This window comes from Dromiciops gliroides, chromosome 3 (genome assembly GCF_019393635.1).
Source record: "Dromiciops gliroides isolate mDroGli1 chromosome 3, mDroGli1.pri, whole genome shotgun sequence".
NCBI lineage: Eukaryota > Metazoa > Chordata > Mammalia > Microbiotheria > Microbiotheriidae > Dromiciops > Dromiciops gliroides.
The window spans coordinates 68,967,020-68,989,303 of record NC_057863.1 but is presented as its reverse complement, the minus strand read 5'-3'; the positions used below and the strand labels follow the sequence as shown (position 1 = coordinate 68,989,303).

At 47.4% G+C, this 22,284-nt stretch overlaps 1 protein-coding gene across 1 annotated transcript in view; it reads left to right on the top strand.

Moving 5' to 3' along the window:
- The first annotated feature begins 2,014 nt into the window (after positions 1–2,014).
- Positions 2,015–22,284, top strand: part of WNT6 (Wnt family member 6) — a 30,278-nt gene continuing 10,008 nt past the window's right edge. The window contains exon 1 of the mRNA XM_043997685.1: positions 2,015–2,269. Coding sequence (XP_043853620.1) covers positions 2,193–2,269 — 77 coding nt within the window. The 5' untranslated portion in view covers positions 2,015–2,192. The remainder of the gene's footprint in view (positions 2,270–22,284) is intronic.

Below are 22,284 nucleotides of genomic sequence, written 5' to 3'. Positions count from 1 at the left end.
CCTTCCCAGTCCATTTTTTTTTTTAATGGTACTTTGGGACAATGTGTTATGAATCCAGCCAGGCTGGATCTTTGCTTCTGACCCTGTCTCTCCATCTCTTCTCTCCCTACTATTGCTCCTTGTGTTTGGCCTTTCCTCATTCTTAGCTGGGTGCTATCCGCAGACTTTCCTTCCCACCTCTCCTCTTCTGGGTTGCCTTTCCTTCCTCGTTCGATTTTCCTTTGTCCCATAGAGTTCTTTTGTCTCCCTGTCCCTAAGCCAGTGTAGGGGTCTCTGTCTGGCCCACACGCTGTCTGTTCCTTTCTCTTTCGTTAAGTAAGCTGCAGAAAGTTCCTTACTCTTCCCCTCCCCCCTTACCCCCCCTCCCATCTCCTGAAGTTGAAATGAAGATTCCCTGGATCTTCCTCCCACCCGTGTTGGCTGAGGTCTCGCCTCTAAGGGCTCGTCTCAAACAACGCTTTCCTGCCCTGAACCCCGCCCCCATTCCCAAACCCCAAGGCACCTTAACGTTGGAGACAGGGCAGAAAGGGGCTGCTGTTCCCTTCTGGAATCCTGACCTCCATCCGTCTCTTGGCACCCGCCGGGGGACACTTTGAGGGACCCCTGCCTGCAGGGGGAGGAGGTGAGCCCTTCAGTGCCCTTCCCTGAACCTAGGTGTGATGAATGGTGCTGTCCCCCCCTCCTCGACAGTTGCTGGTCCCCTCCCCACAGGGCCCTTTGATCTCCCCCAGTGGGGAGGGGGCCAGGGGCATCAAAGGCATTTTTGTGGCATTAGAGAATCAGATAAACGCCGTCTCACCTGCAGCTGGGCTCCCCCACCCCCACAACACCGCCCAGCGGATGGCGGGTGGGAGAGGAGGTGGAGGGGCAGGCTCAGGGACCCAGGGACCCGCCGGGGCTGAGCTGGTGCTCACCCTAGCCCTGCTACGGAGCGTGGGGAGAATGAGCTTTGGTCTCCTATCTTTGAAGCCCACCAGTCTCCGGACGATCCCCAGCCCTACCCCCTCCAGAGTGAAAGCGGGAGGGAGAGTAGCAGGGCCTTCAGGGCATGGGCTCAATTCTCAGGAGAGAGGGAAGTTAGAGGAACTTCCTTGGCAGTGAGGACCGTGGAACTGGTTGCCCAGAGGAAGCTGCGCATACATCACTGGATTCGGAGCTACGGGAATTGCGTTCTAGTTCAGATTCTGTTACTTGCTACTCTATGACCTTGGGCAATCGCTTCATCTCTCTGGGTCTCAGTTTCTTCATCTGTAAAATGAGAGGGTGTGTGGACTAGATTATTTCTTCCGACTCTAAAGCCCATGAATCTTCTTCTCTGGGGGATGCTTCTGCTCTGTAAGAGACTTCTGAGGGCTTTGGCTAGCACAGAAATCAAAAAGACTGCAGGCAGAGGGAGGGAGAAGTTGACCTTTGTAAGGAGTAGTAGCCTCGGGAGGTCTGCGACTCTAAGTTAGGTACCCCTATCCTGCTAGCCCCGCCCCCCCAACCCGTCTCTCTCTCTTGGCCCCTGGGGCTGCATATTCCTCTAACTCCCCCCCCCCCCTCATTCCTGGGAAGTTTTCTCTCTTTACAGTCAACAAACCTGTCAAACTTCTCTCCTCCCCCCCCCCCCATCTCTCTTCTCCCCTTCCCTCCTCTTCTTAGCTCTTCCCCGCCCCCCTTCCCACACAGTTTTCTCCCAAGCTCTGAGCTGGGGGCAGACAGGGCAGCTCGCAGACCCAGAAGATAGCTAGCCCTTGGGGTGGCGGAGGAGGGACCTGCCCCACTGGACCGGGAATTCACCCCGGCTCCGCCCAGAGACCCCGGCTCTCCGCCCCTCTCTACCCGAAGCCCCGGGGCGCGCAAGGCTCGGGAGATCTCCGCCGCCGTGCTGTCGCAACTGCCACCCCCCCCACTCTTCTCCTGCCCCTCTCTCCCGCCCCCGCCCCGGCCCCCTCCCCTCCCACCCCCGCCCCCGGCTCTGATTTCGTCTCCGGAGTTCTGGAGAAGGCAGAAGCTCTGGCTCGTCCCGTCCCTCCGCCTCTGCCTCTCCCTTCACTCCCGGGATGGGGTTGGAAGTTGTAACCGCTGCCGCCAGGCTGCCCCGGTGCTCCCCCTGAAAGCCCGGGATCCCCTCGGCCCAGCCTCGCCAGCTCGCTCTCCGGGTTCTAGCTCTCCCGCCCCTCTCCAAAAGCCAGATCTCAGCCGTCGAGATGCTGCGGCCAGCTCCGACTCGGCTAGGACTTGTCCTGCTTTTGCTCTGTCCCGCCCACGTCGGCGGGCTCTGGTGGTGAGTGCGGAGAGGGATAGAGCGGGAGGTCTTTAGGAGACCTGCGTGGGTCTCGTGGAGTGCAAGGATCGGAGGCAGGGGGATTGGGAAGCCAGGCTAGATGGGCAGAGAGGGACTGGAGGGAGAGAGGCTGGGACTGGGGGACTCTGGGGGAGAGGGACGGGGAGTGGGGAAACACTGGAGGAGAGGACTAGGGGTGGGGGTGGGGGATCATAGATGGTTGGGGGAGAAGGAGGTTCGGAACCCCCTACTCCCTTGCCCAGTCCTTTGCCGAATCCTTTCTCATCTCCCTAGCTTTCCAGCGCCTACCCTCAGTCACCCAGGTTCCATGTCTCAGCAGAGACATAAAGAGATGAACTGCTGGCGAGGGAGGAGGAAGCAGCAGGGGAGAGGAACGAGGGGAAAATAGAGATGGGAACGATTACAACTGGAGGCACATTGTATAGTCATTGGGAATGAGCTGCTATGTAGTTGTCATGTTGTTTCATGTAGGTTTTATATGCTCTACTACACTGGAAGTTCCTCCAGGGCAGAGACCAAGTTTCGCTCCTTTCATATTTCTTTCTCCCTTCTTCCCTTGCCCTCCCCCCCCCCCCACCCCATTACTACCTTCTTATCCTCCTCCCTCTGACACTTAGTCCAAAGCTCCAGCACGGTCGGGGCTCAATAAAGGATACGTGAGGAAGTCATCAGAGAAAAAGGATAAGGTGGTGGTGGAATGATTCCAGGACCTATAGAACTAAAGGGGCCGGGGGGGGGGGGGGGCGGGGCGGGCCGGAGGAGGAGCACTTTTTTTTTTTGAAAGAGGTGAAGGGGAGGAGCTCAGAAAAGGAGGGTGAAGCGGTGGCCATGAAAGGAAGCCTGGGAGGTAGCAAGCAAGATTCATTCATCCATTCATTCAACAAACATTTATTACTATTATTAAGTGTGCAGAACGCTCTGCTAGGTGTTGAGGGACATGCAAAGCTTAGGTAAGGTTGACCTTTTGGAGTGAAGGAGGGAGATGAGACATAAACAGAGATAACAATATACCTGCTAAATGTGTAGAGAGGTTTAAAACCAAGAACCACATTTGAGCTCAAATGGAAGAGCCCTCTAATGTAGTGTCTTTGATGTTCCACTCTGGAAGGGGAAAGAATGGGCTGCTTCTTATTTCATCTGCTTCCCTTAAGACTACAAAAGACTGCAGCACACTGGTGGGGAGGGAGAAGGGCAGAGGGAACAAAGGCTATGAAATTTGGAGCTTCTAGAGATCGTAAGATATTTCCATAGGCCATCTAGTCCAAACCTCTCATTTTAAATATTGCAAAATTGATGTCCAGAAAAATTTAGTGATTAATTCAAGGTCATACAGATGTGACAAGGGCAGGATTTGAACCCAAAGTCCCAATACTCAAAATTCAGTGTTCTTACCAATTTCCAATACTAAAACAAACAAGCAAACAAACAAAAAACCCAAGAAGAGGGGCAGTTAGGTGGTGCAGTGGATAAAGCACTGGTCCTAGATTCAGGAGTACCTGAGTTCAAATCCAGCCTCAGACACTTGATGTGTGACCCTGGGCAAGTCATTTAACCCCCATTGCCCAGCAAAAAGAAAAAAAAAACCCAAGAAGACCCAGGATGAGAACTTGAACAAGTTATAAAGACATTGATAAAGGAAGGGGGAAACCCTGATTCAGATGGATTTACAGTTAAATTCTACCAGATGTTTAAAGAGAAATTAATAACTTACATAAATTATTCCTAATAATTAAGAAAGAACTATTAAATTACATTTATGAGACAAAAATGATTCCAATCCCTGAACTAGGGAAGGATAAAGCAGAAAAATAGAATCGGGGACACAGCATGGTACAATGGAAAGTTTATCAAAAGAGTGACAGCAGGGCTCAATGGATATGCCTTGGGATCAGGAAGACTTAGATTCAAGTCCTACCTTGGACAGTTACTGACTGTGTAATCTTGGGCAAGTGATTTTACCTTAGTACTCTTAACTCTGTAAGAGCAGATGCTGATCTGTACTGATAAAAGGGTTCCTCAGTAGGAACACATTCATTACATGATGAAATCAGAGGTCTGGTTAAAAAAAGGAAGAAGAAAAAAGAGCCCTGGAGTGGTTCTTGAGGTTTGGGTTCAAATACTGCTTGTCATGATTACTCCCTGTATGACCTTGAGCAGGTTACTTAGCCTCTCTGGGTCTCAGTTTCCTTATCTGCAAAACAAGAAGTTTGGAATAGCTGATTTCTGATGTCCCTTTTGGCTCTTGATCGATGATCTTATGACCAATATTTGTTAATAAATATTGATGCAAAAAAAAAGGTTAAATAAAAAAATCTAAGCAACAAGAGAACATATAAACATACATATAAGTATATTGGCTCTGACCAAGGGTTTCCACTGGTTCTTTGTTTCCCTGGTAACCCAAAGAAGACAGACCAGTCAGGAAAAGAAACCATACCAGGTCCTAGAGCAAAGGGCATAAGATTTACAAACAGAAAATTAAAATCCTGGCTTTAATACTTACCTATGTAACCTTGAGCAAACTTTAGTCTCTCTGGCCCTAAGTTTCCTTATATTTAAAACAAGGAGGAGTTTGGTCACTGGATAATCTAAGGTCTTTATTCGTTTTAACTTCTTTGATCCTGGACTTCTCCTGGGTTTCCTTCCTCAGCTGACAGCCTATTACCATTTCCAACTTGAGGTCAGGAGGCCAGGGCCATCCCTAGACCAGGGAGCATTATGTCAAATGATCAGTCCCAGACTTGCTGGGATTTGGGAGTGCTAATGAGGTCAGACTGGATAATAAGTGACTTGGATGTCTAATCTTTAGGGTCCCTTTCAGGAAGAATATTCCATGTTCTTTTTTTTTGGTGATGCAGTTGGGGTTAAGTGACTTGCCCAGGGTCACACAGCTAGTAAGTGTTAAGTGTTTGAGGCCGGATTTGAACTCAGGTCCTCCTGAATCCAGGGCCAGTGCTCTATCCACCTAGCTGCCCCTATATTCCATGTTCCAATGTTCTGTATTCCTTGTAACTCCAGCATTCTATGTTCTATGTTCTGACATTCTATGTTTTGTGGTTTAAGTGCTCCTTCCAGTTCCTGAGAATCTGTGTTTTGCTTTTATGGTCTATATTCTGAGGCCTTTGCCAGATCTGACATTTTAAGAGTAATTCCAGGTCTAAGTTGTATTTCTCATCTTATTGCTGGCTGGTTCTTGGGATAGCTCAGACAATCGGAGGGAAGCTTTAATCTCTATACCTTGGGGTTAATCAGTCTCACCCTGTGGAGAAGGCTGAAGGAATGGGCTCATGGACCAGGTAGGAGTTATGAGAAGGCCATCTCAAATGTTCAAGAGGATTTTTCTTCTTCAGTGGAAAGGGAAGAACGCATGCACAGTTGCTCAGTGAATTATGGGATGAGAGTCTACAAAAGGACTCAGTCACCCAGTCCATGGACTAGGAATTGTCATTCATTTGCAGACCATCGTGTCATTGGTTGGAATGTGATTCTCTTTGACACTTCCACCCTTCACCTCAATGGTTTGGGGTGGAGAAAGGGGCAGATCCTCTTTTGGGGATGGAGGCTTCAATGCCCAAAGTGAGAGCTGTTAGGCCTGTGAACCTCTATGATGCCACAGAGTGGCACCTGGGTCTGAATTAAGCAAGACTCAGAGGCCCAGAGTAGGGAACAAGAAACATAATTCATATTTGTAGAGTGCTTTAAGACAGGGCTTCTTAAACTTTTTCCACTAGAGACCCCCTTTTGCCTGAGAAATTTTTATGCCACCCTGGGTATATGGGTATATAAAATAGGTATACATAACCTTTTACTCTTGCCAAATTTTTCTCAACCACCACATTCAGTTCCGTGACCCCATGTGGGGTTTTAACCCACAGTTTAAGAAGCTTTGCTTTGAGGGCTACAAAGCTATTTCTTTATGACTTTGTGAAGTGTGTTGTACAAGTATTATTACCAGTATTTTGCATATGATGAAACCAAGCAAAATGACTTGATCAGGGTCATGGCTGGTCGTGTCAGAATGTGGACCTAAACTTAGATTTTTCTGGTCTTTCAGCTCTTTTCACTGCACCAAGCTTCCTGGACAGTGCTTTGTCTCTTTATTCCTAGCTTAGCCACCTACTGTGCCTCAGTTTCCCCCAAGTTCCCCAGATTCTCCTCAGGATTCCTAGAGGCTAGGTAGGGTACAGTGATATAAATTTAAAGTCCAGGACGCCAAGAAAAATCTTACAAAGGGACCTCTTCCTCCACTACTTTAGAGGGTATGTTTTCCCATTTAGTGGAAAGGACACCAAAGTGGAAACTAGGCCTGTGGAAGGGAGGAAATACGGTCATCTTGAGGTCAGAGGGACCTTTGTGATCTCCTGTTTAGGGGAGCAGAGCTGAATCTAGGTAGCCTTAACCCTGAATGCCTGGAAAGCTGGAAGAGTGGGGGAGTGGGAGACGTCTGGGAGAAGGGGATGTGGGGGAGGGTGGGATGAGGTAGGACAAGGAGGCAGGTGTGGGGAGAACAGAGAAACCTTCACAGCTGCAGCTGCAGGGAGAGAATGGTGAGGACAGAGGGGCCGTGGTGATAAGGGGATTGGGTTAGGGAACTCAGACACTCCTCAGGAAAAGAGACATCTGAAAGAAATGGCCTCCCCTCCTTCGTCACTTCCCCCACAGCTCTCTCTGTGTCTGCTCTCTCTCTCTCTCTCTCTCTCTCTCTCTCTCTCTCTCTCTCTCTCTCTCTCTCTCTCTCTCTCTCTCTCCCTTCCTCCCTTCCTCCCTTCCCCCCTCTCCCTTTCCTTGTTTATCTCTGTCTTTTCATTCCTCTAGTGAGAGTCTGGCCTCCCTTCCTTTCTGCTAACTGTCCCACCCTAGTATCCTGCACCCTTTCCCTTCAAGATCATTCCTAGGCTGAGTGGCAGTCTTGGTGGCACTTGACAGTCCAAGTTATCCTGGATGTAACCCCCTGGAGGTCCAAGGGTGATGACACAGAGGCACCTCTCTAAACTACAAGCAGAATGCATTTCTCTGTTCTCTGCTCCCTCCCTTCCACTCAGGCATTTATCAGTTTGACTCAGCAAGAGAACCCCTTGAGTGGGTCGACTGTTTTATGATTTCTTTTGAGTTCTGGCTTGGGTGGGAACAAGGAGCCAAGGAGAAAGAAAGTGAAAGTTCTCCTAAAAATATACAATGAGATGGACTTGTTGACTAGAGATTCACTTGTCTGGGGTTTGGTGGAAAGAAGTAGTCTAAGGAAGGAAACAGGTTGGGCTCTAGGGTCAGTTCTGGGGCCATCTCCCATGGATGGCCTCATTGGGGAGGCCTCAGGGCAGATTCTCAGCCCTGACCTCCAACCACCTTCTTTCCCACCCAGCTTGCCTAGTTGTGTGATTCAGCCTCTAGGACTGTCTGTGACTATATCTCTGTGAATCTGAGAATCACAAATTCTGGGAGGCAGGGCAGGCCATGTAGGGGTCATTTTGTTTAGCCCCCCATCTCCAAGCCAGTCAGCCCAGGCAGACACCTCTTCTGCCTTGATGAGAGATCTATCCTAAAGAACCAGTGCCTTGAATTCTTGTTGCATCCTCCAAAGTCTTTTGTCCCACCATCTTTGCAATAAAGTGCTTTCTAAAGTCTCAGTTTGACTGCTCATGCTGTTTCCTTGAGCAAGAATGATGAACTTCATTGTGACCTTCCAGTGGAAAAAGAATATAGCTTATCCTCAGAATGACCAAACCTGCTTCCCCTGACTTCCTTCCTGATTTCTTTCCTTCCTTCCTCTTTGTTTCCTTCCTGTTTCTCTAATACAAACTAGCCCTCTCCCTATGCCACTAGAAAAAACACATCAGCAGCCTAGTTCCCTTCCCCCACCCTTTTCCTCCCTAATTCTCTTGGAAGAGAAAAATCTGAACCAGAACTACAGATGAGGACAGATCTCATCTCTGGCCTTCCAGGGAGGCATGGACAGAACCCAGGCATCCTTTTTCTTCTCTCCTCCCCCCACTTTTGTCATGCCCTTAGTTTTTCCCCTGCTTGACCAGGCCTGGCCATCCCTTTCATATCCTGTCCCAGCTTGGGGCCCCTGGCACGGCATGGGTAGCACTGGTTTTAGCCCCACCCAGCCTGGGTGGTGATAGTGTGGGTGGTGGGGGAGGTGGCCATCCTTCCCGCCCCCCCCCCCCATTGCCTTGGCAGCTTCTCAAGGAGGGAGACAATGGGGCTGTGAGCAGGAAAGGGCAGGGTCGGGAGGGGGCAGCCAGAGCCTGGCCAGAGCTTGCCCTATGCCCACTAGAGTCCTGGCACTGTGACATTGCTAGAGGGAATGCACTGGGCCCTCTCTCATGCTCCCCCAACCCTTGTCTGAGGAAGCTGTGGAGGTGGCTGTGGGGGGAAGGAGGGCCACAGCAGGAGAAGGCCCCGGGTGACAGGAAACACCAGGGCCCAGTAAGGGGGATCCCAGAGTATGGATATTCCGTGAGAACTGCAGCTGGGGCTGAGGGGGCACTCGGGGGACACGGCCAGCTTGGCTGGAGGGCTCATAGCTTCGTAGGCAGGCGCACGTGGCAGAGAAGGGAAATGCACATTTCTCCCGTCCTCTGAGAATGCTCATGTCTATGGCCAAAAGTCTGGGTCCCATTTTCCCCAGACACAGGAGGAGTTGGGGCTGGGAGGGGGGAGGCCCTTGTCAGTACACCTCTCATCCTAACCAAAGATTACTTGGACAAGAGGGAAAGGAGAGAGAGAGAGACAGAGAGAGAGACAGGGAGACACAGAGACAGAGAGACACACAGAGAGACACACAGAGACACACAGAGACAGAGAGAGAGAGGCAGAGAGACAGAGACAGAGAGAGAAAGGGACAGACAGAGACAAAGAGAGACAGAGACAAAGAGAGACAGAGACATGGAGGCAGAAAGAGGAGAAAGAAAGAAGAGACAGAGAAAGAGAGTGGGAAGAGAGACACACAGACAAAAGAGACAAATAGACAGACAGACAGACAGACACACACACACACACAGATGAGCTCTTCTGTTCCTGCTCTCTCTCACTTGTCCTTTTCTCCTGGGTTTTTTAGGGCCTTAGACATACAGGAGCCCCTCCCTTCAGTTTAACTTGTTAAGGGCTGGGCACTCTTTCCTTCACAGAAAGAGGAAGTGATGTTAGGGCTTGGAAGGGACTTGGGATTCCTGGTTTACCCCAGGGAAAGAACACCTTCTTACTGCACCGCTTGCTGTGCCTTAGGAGGGACTTTGTGTCAGTTCCCAGGTGTACCGAGTCTAACCTGTTCCCATGTCTCTAGAGGTTTCGTTTTCCCTCCCCCTGCCTCAGGGATGGGACAACACCACGTCAGCACCTTCAGCTGTAAGACGAGGGGGCCAGACCAGAGCAGGGGGTCTTAACCCTTTTTTTTGTCAGTCTGGTGAAGCATAGGGACCCCTCCTCACCAGCTGTATTGTTTACATTTGTAGTTAAAAGAACTATTACATTTCAGTAGGAAGTTAATGAAGATGAAGAGGTAATTTCTTTTTTCCTATCCATTTCACAGACATCCTGAAATCAACCCAAAGGTCCCTTGAGTCTGTGAACTCAGGTTAAGAACCCCCTGACAGTCAGGGCAGCTAGGTGGCGCAGTGAATACCGGCCCTGGATTCAGGAGGACCCGAGTTCAAATCCAGCCTCAGACACTTAGCACTTACTAGTCACTTAACCCTCATTGCCCCACAAAAAAAAGAACCCTGTGACAGATGAACTCCTAGGACCCTGGGGATGCAAAATCTGGGAGCTGGAAGTTGGCTGATTCCGCCGCCCCCCCACCCCCACCCCAGCTAAGTCAGTAGGGAGCTTTCTCTTCTATGGGATGAAGTGGCCTAGAAGGGGAGGAAGAGAAAAAGGAAGGATAGAAGAATAGTAACAAGGACAGGGGCAAAGAGAGACTGTATTAGGAGTATCCTGGGACAAATTGGGTTTGGGGGAGGATGAGGGGAGGTAGAAACTGTCTCCAGGCAGGTGGGGAGGCAGGGGTTAATAGAGCACGGGGCATTCCTAGCTTTAATGTGGTGGTTGAGGTGGGGGTGGGGGGACAGGGTTGAGGGGCGTGGGGGAGGGGGGCACGAGGGAGCAGTAATTACTGAGTTACTGAGCAGGACAGGATGGGCGGGTGGGCACAGGCCCGGGCCCAGCCTTCCACTGCCGCCGCCACAGCAGTCAGGCAACATTTTTCTGCCCCTTCTCCGCCCCCCACCTCCCCCACCCACAGCCCCAGGGCTCAGGGCTCCCTCTGCTGGCTCCTAGGTGGTGGGAGCCAGGGAGGGGGCCCTGGGAGGAGATGGGGGGAGGGGGAGGAGGTGGGCAGCTGAGTTCCTGGGAAGGTGATAGATTTAGAGACGGTCTAGTCCAAACCTCTCATTTTTACAGCTGAGTAAACTGAGGCTACGAAAGGGAAAGGGGTTTTGGTTACAATGAGTCAGTCCTCTTTGTCACTGGTATTTGGAAGAAGAGGCTGGTTGTCTGTCACCTTGGAAGGGAAAGGAACAAGCCTACCATGTGCCAGGAACTCGCAAAATGCTTTGACAAATATTATCTCGTTTGATCCTCTCAACAACCCTCTGAGGTGAGCACTCTTCTCATTTCCATTTTACAACCAAGGAAAGTGAGGCAGAAAGCAGTAAAGTGACTTGCCCAGGGTCACACAGGTAGGAGGTGCCTGAGGCTGAATTTGAACTCAGGTCTTTCTAACTCCAGGCTCAATGTTCTGTCCACTGAACCAATAGCTGCTTCTAACTTGTAAATGGGAAGGAGAAAGAAGTCAGGACTTGGGAATCGGAAGCCCTGGGTTCAAGTTCAAGCTGTGGAACTGTTGGGATGATGTGACCTTGAACAAGTTACTTCACTTCAATAGGACTCAGTTTACTCTTCCATAAAATAAAGGGGCTGTCTGAAGGAGGATGTCCCAAATGTCCCACTGCCTGGCCCTGGTGAAGCCATACCTGGAGAGCTATGTTCAATTCAGGTCAGCGTTAACACTAAAACTTCCAGAGGGTCCAGAGGAGGGCAGCCAGGGTGGTGAAGGAGGGGTTCTTAGATTGGGACTCAGGGTGACTAATTGAAGGAAATGGGGGGCAGTGTTCAGATTGGGAAGAGAAGATGAGGAAGAGCTGTCACATGGAGTCATGTCCTTAGATTTACTCTGCTTGGCTAGAAATGGTAGCACTAGGAGCAATAAGTGGAATTTGTATAGAAGCAACTTGAGGCTGGAGTAAAGAAAAACTTCTCACAATGAGAGCTTCTCAGATGTGGAATGAGCTGCCTTAGCATCTGGATTTGAACTCAGGATCCCAATGACTTCAAGTTCAGCTTTCTATTCTACCATGATGCCTTTAAGGATCTTATGGTCTATTTGGGGAGATAAAACTTGGATACATGAAAAACCAAGATCCTAAATCCAAAATTTTTGTTGGCATATGTTAAAGGCAAATGATGGTGACAGAAAATAAGGAAGATGAGAGGAAGGAGAGGTGTCTGGACTAGTCCAGACTGAGGGCTAGTATAGTCAGGGCAGATTTAAAAAATATTTTATTGGTATTTCTTGACCTTAAATGATAGTCATTTGGAGGGAGGGAAGTCCTCCTCCCCCTCTATATTGAACCCTAAGAGTAAACAAAAAGAAATGAACACAAGGGGTGAAATAATTTGGGGGTGTACATAGTGCTCTTCCCTAGTAGTCTCCCACTTTCTTGCTCTGAGGAGGGAGGTATGCTTCATTATTTGTATTCTAGGACCATCCTTGGCTTTTCCTCATCTTCCTTTTAGCAATCTTTTCATTTACATTGACCAGGTTTTGTGTATCTTATTCTTTTGTTCCTGCTGATTCCATTACTTCATTCTCTTCTCCAGGGAAGACTTCTTAGGGAAGTGTGGACTGATCTAGGCCTTGAAGGCCTAGGTAGAATTTGCATACCTAGAAAGCCCTGGGGAAGGAAGTAAGGGAGGGATGGAGGAAGGAAGGAAGAAAGGGAGGGAGGGAAGGAGGGATGGAGGAAGGAAGGAAGGATGGAAGGAAGGAAGGGAGGAAGGAAGGATGGATGGAAGGAAGGAAGGATGGAAGGAAGGAAGAGAGGGAAGGAGGGATGGAGGAAGGAAGGAAGGATGGAAGGAAGGAAGGAAGAAAGGAAGGAAGGGAGGAAGGAAGGAAGGAAGAAAGGGAGGGAGGGAAGGAGGGATGGAGGAAGGAAGGAAGGAAGGAAGAAAGGAAGGAAGGGAGGAAGGAAGGAAGGAAGGAAGGAAGGAAGAATGGAAGGAAGGGAGGAAGGAAGGAAGGAAGGGAGGAAGGAAGGAAGGAAGGAAGAATGGAAGGAAGGGAGGAAGGAAGGAAGGATGGAAGGAAGGAAAGAAGGAAGGGAGGGAGGGAAGGAGGAAGGGAAGAAGGAAGGAAGAAAAGGAGGGAGGGAAGGAGGGATGGAGGAAGGAAGGAAGGAAGGGAGGGAGGGAGGAAAGGAGGGAAGGAGGAAGGAAGAAAAGGAGGAGGGAGAAAGAATTTATTAAGCATCTACTAGGTACCAGGCACTATGCTAAGTGCTTTGCAAATCTTATCTCATTTGGTCCTCACAACAACCTTGGGAGATAGCTATTATTATTATTCTCATTTTATAATTGTGGAAACTGAGGCAGATGGAAGTTAGCTGACAGGGTGACACTTTGGATAAGTGCTGATTTGAACTCAAGTCTTTCTCACTGGAGGGCCAGTGCTCCATTCACTGTGCTACCTAGCTTTGGAGGAGGAAAGGGATGAAGAAGAGGAGGACAAGGAGAGAACTGGGAGTGGGGATGAGAGCAGAGGGTCAGGTTCAGAGTCAGGAAGGCACAAGTTGTATCATGGAGATAATGAACAGACTGGTGTAGCTGGAGGGGAAGGTTTGTGTTAATAATAACTTACCTTCCTACTGCATTCTCCTTAGGACAACCCTTGGAGGTGGGTCCTACAAGGGTGATGATTCTCATTTTAGAACCAAGGAGCCTGAGGTTGTGCTTACACTGCTAGTATCTGAGACAGGATTTGGACCCAGATCTCCTGACTCCAGCTAGGTGGCGCCATGGTGCAGTGTTGGGCTCATCTTCCTGAGTTCAAATCTGGCCTCAGACACTTACTAGTTGTGTGACCCTGGGCAAGTCACTTAGGCCTGTTTGCCTCAGTTTTCTCATCTGTAAAATGAGCTAGAGAAGGAAATGACAAATTGATCCAGTATCTTTGCCAAGAAACCCCCAAATGGGGTTACAGAGAGTCGGAAACGACAATACCACCTGACTCCAAATTCAATATGGCAGTTATTCCAATGCACCAATTCTCATTAAGGAGTATCTCTTAAACTTTTCTTCTAGACTTTTATAATTTCTTCACACAGCTATTTCCTACTAACGATTTAAGACACTCAGGCTTGGTATTTCTTTTCTTTAAATACCCCTAACTTATGCCTCTCACTAATGACTCCCTGTCTCTGGTGCCCAGTTTCCTCATTTGTAAAATAAGGGGTTTGGACCATAGCACTGTTGTTCAGGCATAGGTCGGTGTCAACGGCCTTGGAGCCCCCTTCCAGCTGGGATTTCCTTGACTACATGATGGTATATTTAGATATGGTATATTTTCTTATTAGGAATGGGAAGACATTGAGATATTTTCTCATATATGTGTGTGTTTGTGCACATATATATACACATGTACACATATACACACATCAATGTGCATGTTTCATGTGTGTATAAATATATGTATATATAATACCTACCTCATATATATGAGAGAGAGGAGGGGGGGGGAATAGAGGGGGTGAGAGAGAGACAGAGAGCGAGAGATACAGAGACAGAGACAGAGAGACAGAGGCAGAGAGATAGAAAGACAGAGAGATTATGATATAGTGACCAGAGGATCTAGCTTTGGGAGTTCATGCGCTGCCTTTCATATATACTGATTATGTGACCCTGGGCAAATCACATAACCTCTCATTGCCCCATAAGGGTTTGTGTGTGTGTGTGTAAGTATTATATTTATAAAGATAGACCGATACGGTGATAGTTAGATAGGCGATAGCTTCTTTCTGTCTATAGAATACTTTCTTCCCAACTACCTTGTGATACAGGTAGTGTACATTGCATTATTAATCTGCTTTTACAGATGAGGGAAGAGGCTCAGAAAGTGAGGACACTTTCCCAAGGTCACAATAAGGTTCGATAAGAGCCAGGGTTGGGATCCGAATGGAGCGAGGCATTCCCAGTACAATGAGCTTTTCAGTAAACCCTGTATATACCTTCCTCACTTCACCTGGGAATCCAAACTGGCCAGTATGACTGGGGAGAAGAGAAAGGCCATCAATTTTCAGCATCTTCTGGCTAAGATCAAGGGGAAAAGGGCAGGACCGAGCCTGGGGGCAGTGACCTAAGCTGCCATATTCATTTTTTTTTTTCCGGGGCAATGAGGGTCAAGTGACTTGCCCAGGGTCACACAGCTAGTAAGTGTCAAGTGTCTGAGGCTGGATTTGAACTCAGGTCCTCCTGAATCCAGGGCCAGTGCTTTGTCCACTGTGCCACCTAGCTGCCCCCTTGCCATATTCATTTTAATCCTGTCTCAACTGTCTTTTGTTTCCTTTAGGCTTTACCTCATTTCTTCCAGGTCCAAGTTATTTGGCTATTTAGATTCATTAGACCTTGCCTGGCACCCTCATAGTGACATTGACTCCTCTGAGACGGTCACAAGTCACTTAGCCTCCTGGACCTCAGTTTCCTTACCTCTCCCCTCCAGCTTTAGATCTGTGATTTAGACCCTCTGCCTTGTCAGTCCAGGATCTGTGGGACCAGAGAGTGACAACTCATTCACCACTCATGGAGGGTGAAAATGGGCACAGAGGAGGTGGAAGATTGAGGAGGGAGGGTTAGGGAAGAAAGAAAGGATGTTATTCCTTCTTAAGAATAGAATCGGGGTAGCTAGATGGCGCAGTGGATAGAGCACCGGCCCTGAATTCAGGAGTACCTGAGTTCAAATCCGGCCTCAGACACTTAACACTACTAGCTGTGTGACCCTGGGCAAGTCACTTAACCCCAATTGCCTCATTTAAAAAAAAAAAAGGAATAGAATCAAATCTTGTAGCTGACAGGAAGCTGTAAAGATCAACTAACTCCCTTTTTGTCACAGACAAAGCTATGAGGCTCAGAGGGGTTAAGTGACCTGTCCAAGGCCATTTAGCTAATTTGTGGTAGAGGCAGGACCGGATCTTGGGTCTCTTGCTGCTAAGGCATGTTTGCTCTCCATCGTAAAACACTCACTGCCTCTTCTCTTACAAAGCTTCCCCCCCTCACCCCCCACTTCTCTGACTGTAGGATGGGAGAGGAGAGTAAGGCCAGGAATACAGGGATTGTGTCTATCTTGGGGTCCTGGAGGGATTGAAGACTGCTCCCCTGCTCCCCCAGGGCAGCAGTCCCTATGAGCATGCTCTCCCCTCCTCCCCCCACCCCAACACCACCCCCAGGGCCCCACAGCTGGTAAACAATCCATGTTCCCAGGCAGCCAGCCAGCCAGTTTAGGGGGCAGGACCAGGACTGAGCGTGGCCTCTTCCTTCTCCGGGCATGGAAGTCTCCCTACTCACCCTCCTCTGCCCATAGCCCTCAGAGAGCTGACATGGCCACGGAGAACTCCCTCCTCCTTCCTACCTCCCATCTCCTGATTCGAGCATGGGGAAGGGAGGAGAAGGAAGGAGGGGAGAGTCGGGGCAGTGTGACCTTGGAAAGATAAGACTATTTAACCTTGGGAGAATAGGGAGTTGGGTGAGGGGGATGGGGGTGGAACAGGGGGGTGTTGAGGGGCTGGAGGAAGGATAGTGTTGGGGGGGGGTGAATGGAGGAGGTGAGGAGAGGCAGAGCTATCCAGATTCAGACTCACACCATCTCTGGCATGGACAACAATCTGAGACAGCATCTAATGTGCTTTTTAATATCCAGAGGAGAAGGAGGAAAAATTTGGGGGGAGAGGCCACGGGGTCAAGGAGTAGAGAATGTCAGCAGGGACCAGATTGGGGGAGGGCCTTCTCCATACCTAGCTCTCCCATCTCCACAGTCATACTACCCTGACCATCGAGGGTGGGGTCAGTAGGCTTTCCAGGTCTGTTTTTATTATTAATTTATTTATGAATTATCCCTGTATTCCCTGCTCCCTAAATTTAGAGCTAAAGTCCTCAGGGTTATTCTCGGGATAAGGAGCTGACCCCAGCCTTGGACTCTTTAGTCCCATTTCTTGGAGCCATAGAGAATTTGAGGTCTGTCTGGGGCCCTCTAGCAATCATCCCCTCCCTCCCCATGCTGTTAGGCACCATGGGGCACACACCCAGGCCATGCAATGTCAGGGTTTCTTTTCTGCTGAGAGCCGTTTGGTTAGGGGTATAAATGGACCCAAGGTGAGAGGTATGAGTTAGTCTGGAGAGGACATCTGAGCACAGAAACTTCAGAGCTCCTAGTGTCCACTTCTTTTTTTTTGTGGGGCAATGGGGGTTAAGTGACTTGCCCAGGGTCACACAACTAGTAAGTGTCAAGTGTCTGAGGCTGGATTTGAACTCAGGTAGTCCTGAATCCAGGGCTGGTGCTTTATCCCCTGCACCACCAAGCCACCCCTAGTGTCCACTTCTTCCAGCATCTCACAGTGTTAAAAAGACCCATGTTCTTTTTTTAAAAAAATCATTTATTTAGAATTTTCCCCAAGTTACATGTATAAAGAAATTTTCACATCAATTTTTTTGGAGGGGTGGGGCAGTGGGGGTTAAGTAACTTGCCCAGGGTCACACAGCTAGTAAGTGTCCAGTGTCTGAGGCTGGATTTGAATTCAGGTCTTCCTGAATCCAGGGCTGGTGCTTTTATCCACTGTGCCACTTAGCTGCCCCCTCACATCAATTTTTTTTTTTTTGCCTCACATTGATTTTTAAAACTTTGTGCTCCAAATTCTCTTCCTCCCTCCCTCCCCACCCCCTTAAAAACTCAAGCAATTCAATATATAATATACAAATTATATATATGCAGTAATATATAATATATACATTATATTATACAATAAATTATACAATATATAAATTATACATGTGCAGTCATGCAAAACATTTCCACATCAGTCCAGTTGTAAAATAAAACAGACAAAAAAAACTTTAGAAAGAGGAACTAACAAAAAAAATTATACTTCAATCTGTATTCAGATGCCATCAGTTCTTTCTCTGTAGATGGATTGCATTTTTCACAAGTCCTTCTGATAGCACCCTGCTCATCATTTCTTATAGCATCATAGTGTTCCATCCTAATCTTATCCCACAATTTGTTCAGCTTTTCCCCAAGTGATGGGCATCACTCCAATTTCAAATTCAACTTTTAAAAAAATCTCTTTTAGGATACCAACCTAGTAGTGATATTGCTAGGTCAAAGAGTATTCGTGGTTTTATAGCCCCTTGGCCATAGTTCCAAGTTACTCTACAGGATGTTTAAGTCAGTTTACAGCTTTACCAAGAGTGTATTAATGTCTCATTTTCCCCATATCCCAAGACCCATGTTCTTTATTACAACAAACGTTAATTCCTCCTTTCTGTTTTCAGTGGAGAAACCCACTGCTCTTGTGCAAATGACTGTTTGGTGGTCATTGGTGTAGACAGACAATTGTTAAGTATTGAAAATTTGTTTGGTACCTTCCTCCCTGCTTTCAGTACCCGCTCTATGCTCCCCGGAATTCCCACTATACAGCAGCCAGATAGGCCTAATCTTAAATTTGTCAAGCCTCAGTTTTCACATCTCCAAAATGGGAATAATAATGTATGCTAAATTTGCCTCACAGGGTTGTTGTGAAGAAAAGTGTTCTGTTAATTGCAAAGAGGTCAATATTGATATCTATATACATATGCATGCATGTGTGCATATATGTGCTTATATGTATTTATGAAACCTTGTGATTATTATGATTACCATTTAAGCTTCCAGAGATTACTTCTTAGCTCCCAGTTTTTCCCCCTTTCCCTGTAGAATCTCCCATTCTTACTGTTAATGCTATTTTTAGCCACTAGTCAGGAAGGGGTGGTGGGATCAGATTATCTGATTAAAGTAATTCCCATTAGGATGTGAATGAGGGATAGATTAACCCATCCTTCCATTTACATTTTAAAATAAGGAAATTGGTGAGTCATGTAGTCTAATTCTTAGAATCTATATGAGAGATTTTCTATTTACCTCAATCCAATAAACGCTCATGGATCTTGAGAAGCAGAGGTAGGCTCACTGTGTACACAAAGAAGTGTGATCTAAATTAGTAAGTGGAGAGAACGAGGTGCTCTAGAAACACTGGAGTGGGGAGAAGCACTAATAATTGGGGTACTGGGGAAAGGAACAAGAATGATGCCCAACAGATCTCTAGCTAAAAGGTTAGGGAGTTTTTCATAAGTGGAATCAAAGCGTTATAGAATCTAATCTTCATTTTAGAATTGAGGAAACTGAGGGGGCAGCCAGGTGGCACAGTGGATAAAGTTACCAGCCCTAGAATCAACAGGACTTGAGTTCAAATTTGGCCTCAGACACTTCATAGCTGTGTGACCCAGGGCAAATCACTTAACCCTGATTGCCTCAAAAAAAAATATGTAGTAGATAGAATTGAGGAAACTTATTTATATATAGCAACCATTGTTGTTGTTGTTTGTCCTTCATTCTTTTTTTTTTTCCTTGCTGGGCAATGAGGGTTAAGTGACTTGCCCAGGGTCACACAGCTAGTAAGTGTCAAGTGTCTGAGGTCAGATTTGAACTCAGGTCCTCCTGAATCCAGGGTCAGTGCTTTATCTACTGCATGTTTGTCCTTCATTCTTGAAGAGGACCATGACAGATATTATGCCTTGCAGTGAATTGGATTTTTAAGTGAGGCAGAGCTGAACAAAGTCACCAGCCTCACTCTCTCCTCTGGAGCCATCTGGGTCCAGGGGCAACATATATTATCAGGACACCTGGAGATGGCCCTGGATGTTTAAGGAGGTTGGGGTTATGTGACTTGCCCAGGGTCATACACCCTGGAGAAGGTCAGATTTTAACTCCGGTCCTCCTAACTTCAGGGCCATTGCTCCATCCATTGTGTCACCTAGCTGCTCTCATATATGTAGCAATAAAGCATAATGGAGCTCTGAGGTCACCATCCTTTTTTAACCATCTCTTCTGTTGGTCCAGGTGCCCGGGTCTGGCCTTCACATCTGATGGGGTGGGGAGCAGGAGGAGAGAGGGATGAGTTGGTCTGGAGAAGAGAAACCTACCGGGAATAGTTATAAAGGCAGAAAGGTAAAATTGGCAGTAAGCATCAGAGATTTGAACCCAAGTTCTCTCATTCTGGAGTCAATGTTTTGTCTAATATTCCATCTTTGTACCTACTGAGCGATTTGTGGGGGGAGAGGAGGCAGAACCAAACCTGGAAGGATTCTAAAAAGTTGCGATGGAGGAAAGAAGGAAAGAAACAAACATTTATTAAGTGTATATTAAGTGCAAGACACATTACAAATATCTCATTTGATCCTCAAGGCAACTCTGGGAGTTGGACGCTATTATTATCCCCATTTTAAAGATGAGGAAACTGAGGCAAGCAGAGGTGATTTGACTTGCCCAAAGCCACACAGCTAGGAAGTATCTGAGGTTGGATTTGAATTCAGTTCTTACTGACTCCAGGCCCAGTTCACTGAGCCACCTAGTTTCTCCTTAAGGAAGCCACTTATCTTCTCTGGAGCTGTTTCCTCAACTATAAAATAGTTTAGCCTAAGTCCCCTCTAGCTCTCGATCTCTGATCCTTTGACCTCCACACCCCCATGATCCCTTTCAGCTAGAAAACTGTTGGGTATCACCCTCTTCATTAGATAGTATTTGAGGGATTGTACCTTCTCTATGTCTGTAACTATTCCCATTGGGTCCCTCTTCTCCTGACCAACTCATCCCTCTCCCCTACTGATCCCTGTATGTTTGTTTTCCTCATTAAATGTGCAGGTCAGACCCAGGCACCTGCACTGACCTCAGGTCTCCATTATGCTTCATTGCTATTAGTAAGCCCAGGATGCCCCTCCTCTTCTTGGTATCCATGCTCCGTTAAGCTCTATTTGTCTTGGTTCGTTTATGCCTCAGATCCTCCTATCATATACAGCCTTTTCTCTCCCTTTCTCTTTCTTTTACTCCAGTCTCTGATGAAGAACTTTCTCTTTTTCTTCTCCTGGGGCCAATGAATCTACTTGTACTCTTGGTCCCCTTCCCTCCTGTGTCTCCTCCAGCCACTTGCTCTTTCTGTAATTCACGTCCTCTTCTCAAATCTACCCAATCTTCAATCACTTCTTATCTGTCGGCTCCTTCCCTATTGCCTATACACGTTCCCAAATTTCTACCATTCTTGAAAAACCTTTCCTTGACTCCAACTGTCCTTTCAAGCTACAGTCCATCTTTCATGCCATCTTTTGGCTCTTTCCCAGCCAAATTCCTCCACTAAGGCCTCTGTGCTTATTGCTTCCATTTGCCTTCCACTCATTTCTTCAATCTCTTGTAGTTTGGCTTCTGAACCTACCATTCAACTGAAATTACACTGTTCACAGTTATCAGTAATCTCAACTCATTTCCCTGATGACCTTTTCTCCAGTCCTGATTCTTTCTGACCTCTCTGCAGTTTCTGAGACTACCAGCCACTCCTTTCTTCTACATACTCTATCCCTGACTTCCCTGACCCTACTTTATACTCATTTTCCTACCTATCTGATTGCTCCTTCTCATTCTCCTTTGCCAGATCATTATTTACATCTTGTCCTCCAACTGTAGATGTTGGCAGCTCGGTGGCGCAGTCAATAGACTGAAGTCAGAAAGACTCATTTTCCTGCATTCAAATCTGGCCTCACATACCTAATAGCTGTGTGACCCTGGGCAAGTCACTTAGCCCTCTTTGCCTCAGTTTCCTCATCTGTAAAATGAGCTGGAGAAGGAAATGGCAAACCACTCCAGTGTCTCTGCCAAGAAAACTCCAGATGGGGTCGTGAAGAGTAGGACATGACTGAAATGAATGAACAACTAAAACTGTTGATGTTACCCATGGTTCTTTCTTTCTTTCTTTCTTTCTTTCTTTTTGGCGAGGCAATTGTGGGGTTAAGTGACTTGCCCAGGGTCACACAGCTAGTAAATGTCAAGTGTCTGAGGCCGGATCATGGTTCTTTCTTAAACCCTTCTCTCTCTATGCCCTTTCCCCTGCTGATTTCATCAGGTCCATATTTTCAGTTATCATTTCTATGAAGAAGATTTATAAATCTATATTTCCCGTCCTAAGCATCATCCTAACTCTGGTCCTGACTCATCCACTGACTGCTGAGCATTTCTAGCTATCAGAGATATTCTATCAGGAACTCAGTTTTAACATGTTTAGAAGGGAAGTCATTATCTTCCCCTTCAATCCTGGCTCATGTCTGAAATTCCCTATTTCTACTGAGGGCATGACCTTTCTGTTACCCATGTTTGAAATCTTGGGATCATCTCTGAGTCTTCCTTCTCCCTCATCCAATCAGTTGCCAAGTCTTGTCAGTTCTTTTCCATGGGTCCCTTTCTCTCCATCCACATGGCTATCTACCATCTCAGTCCAGACTTCCATCATTTCTTACCCAAACCATTATGATGCCTAACACTGGTCTCCCTTGCTTCTGGCCTCGACTTGTCTCTACCTTTTCTTATCTTCCAAAGAGCAGCCAAATTTTAAAGCACAGGTTGGACCACATCACTCTCCTGCTTTCCTCTGGTTCCCTTTATGATAAAATACAAACTCCTCAATGTGGCATTTAAAACCTTTTATGTTCTGGCTCTGGTCTACTTTTCCAGACATTTGACATGACTTCCCTTCAACAAACAAGTCTACTGGCTATAGAGTTGCCAATTCAGCATTTCATCTCCTGTCTTTGCAAAGGAGAACTCTTGCCTATTTGGAGGCAGCTAGGCCATGCAGTGGATTGAGGACTGG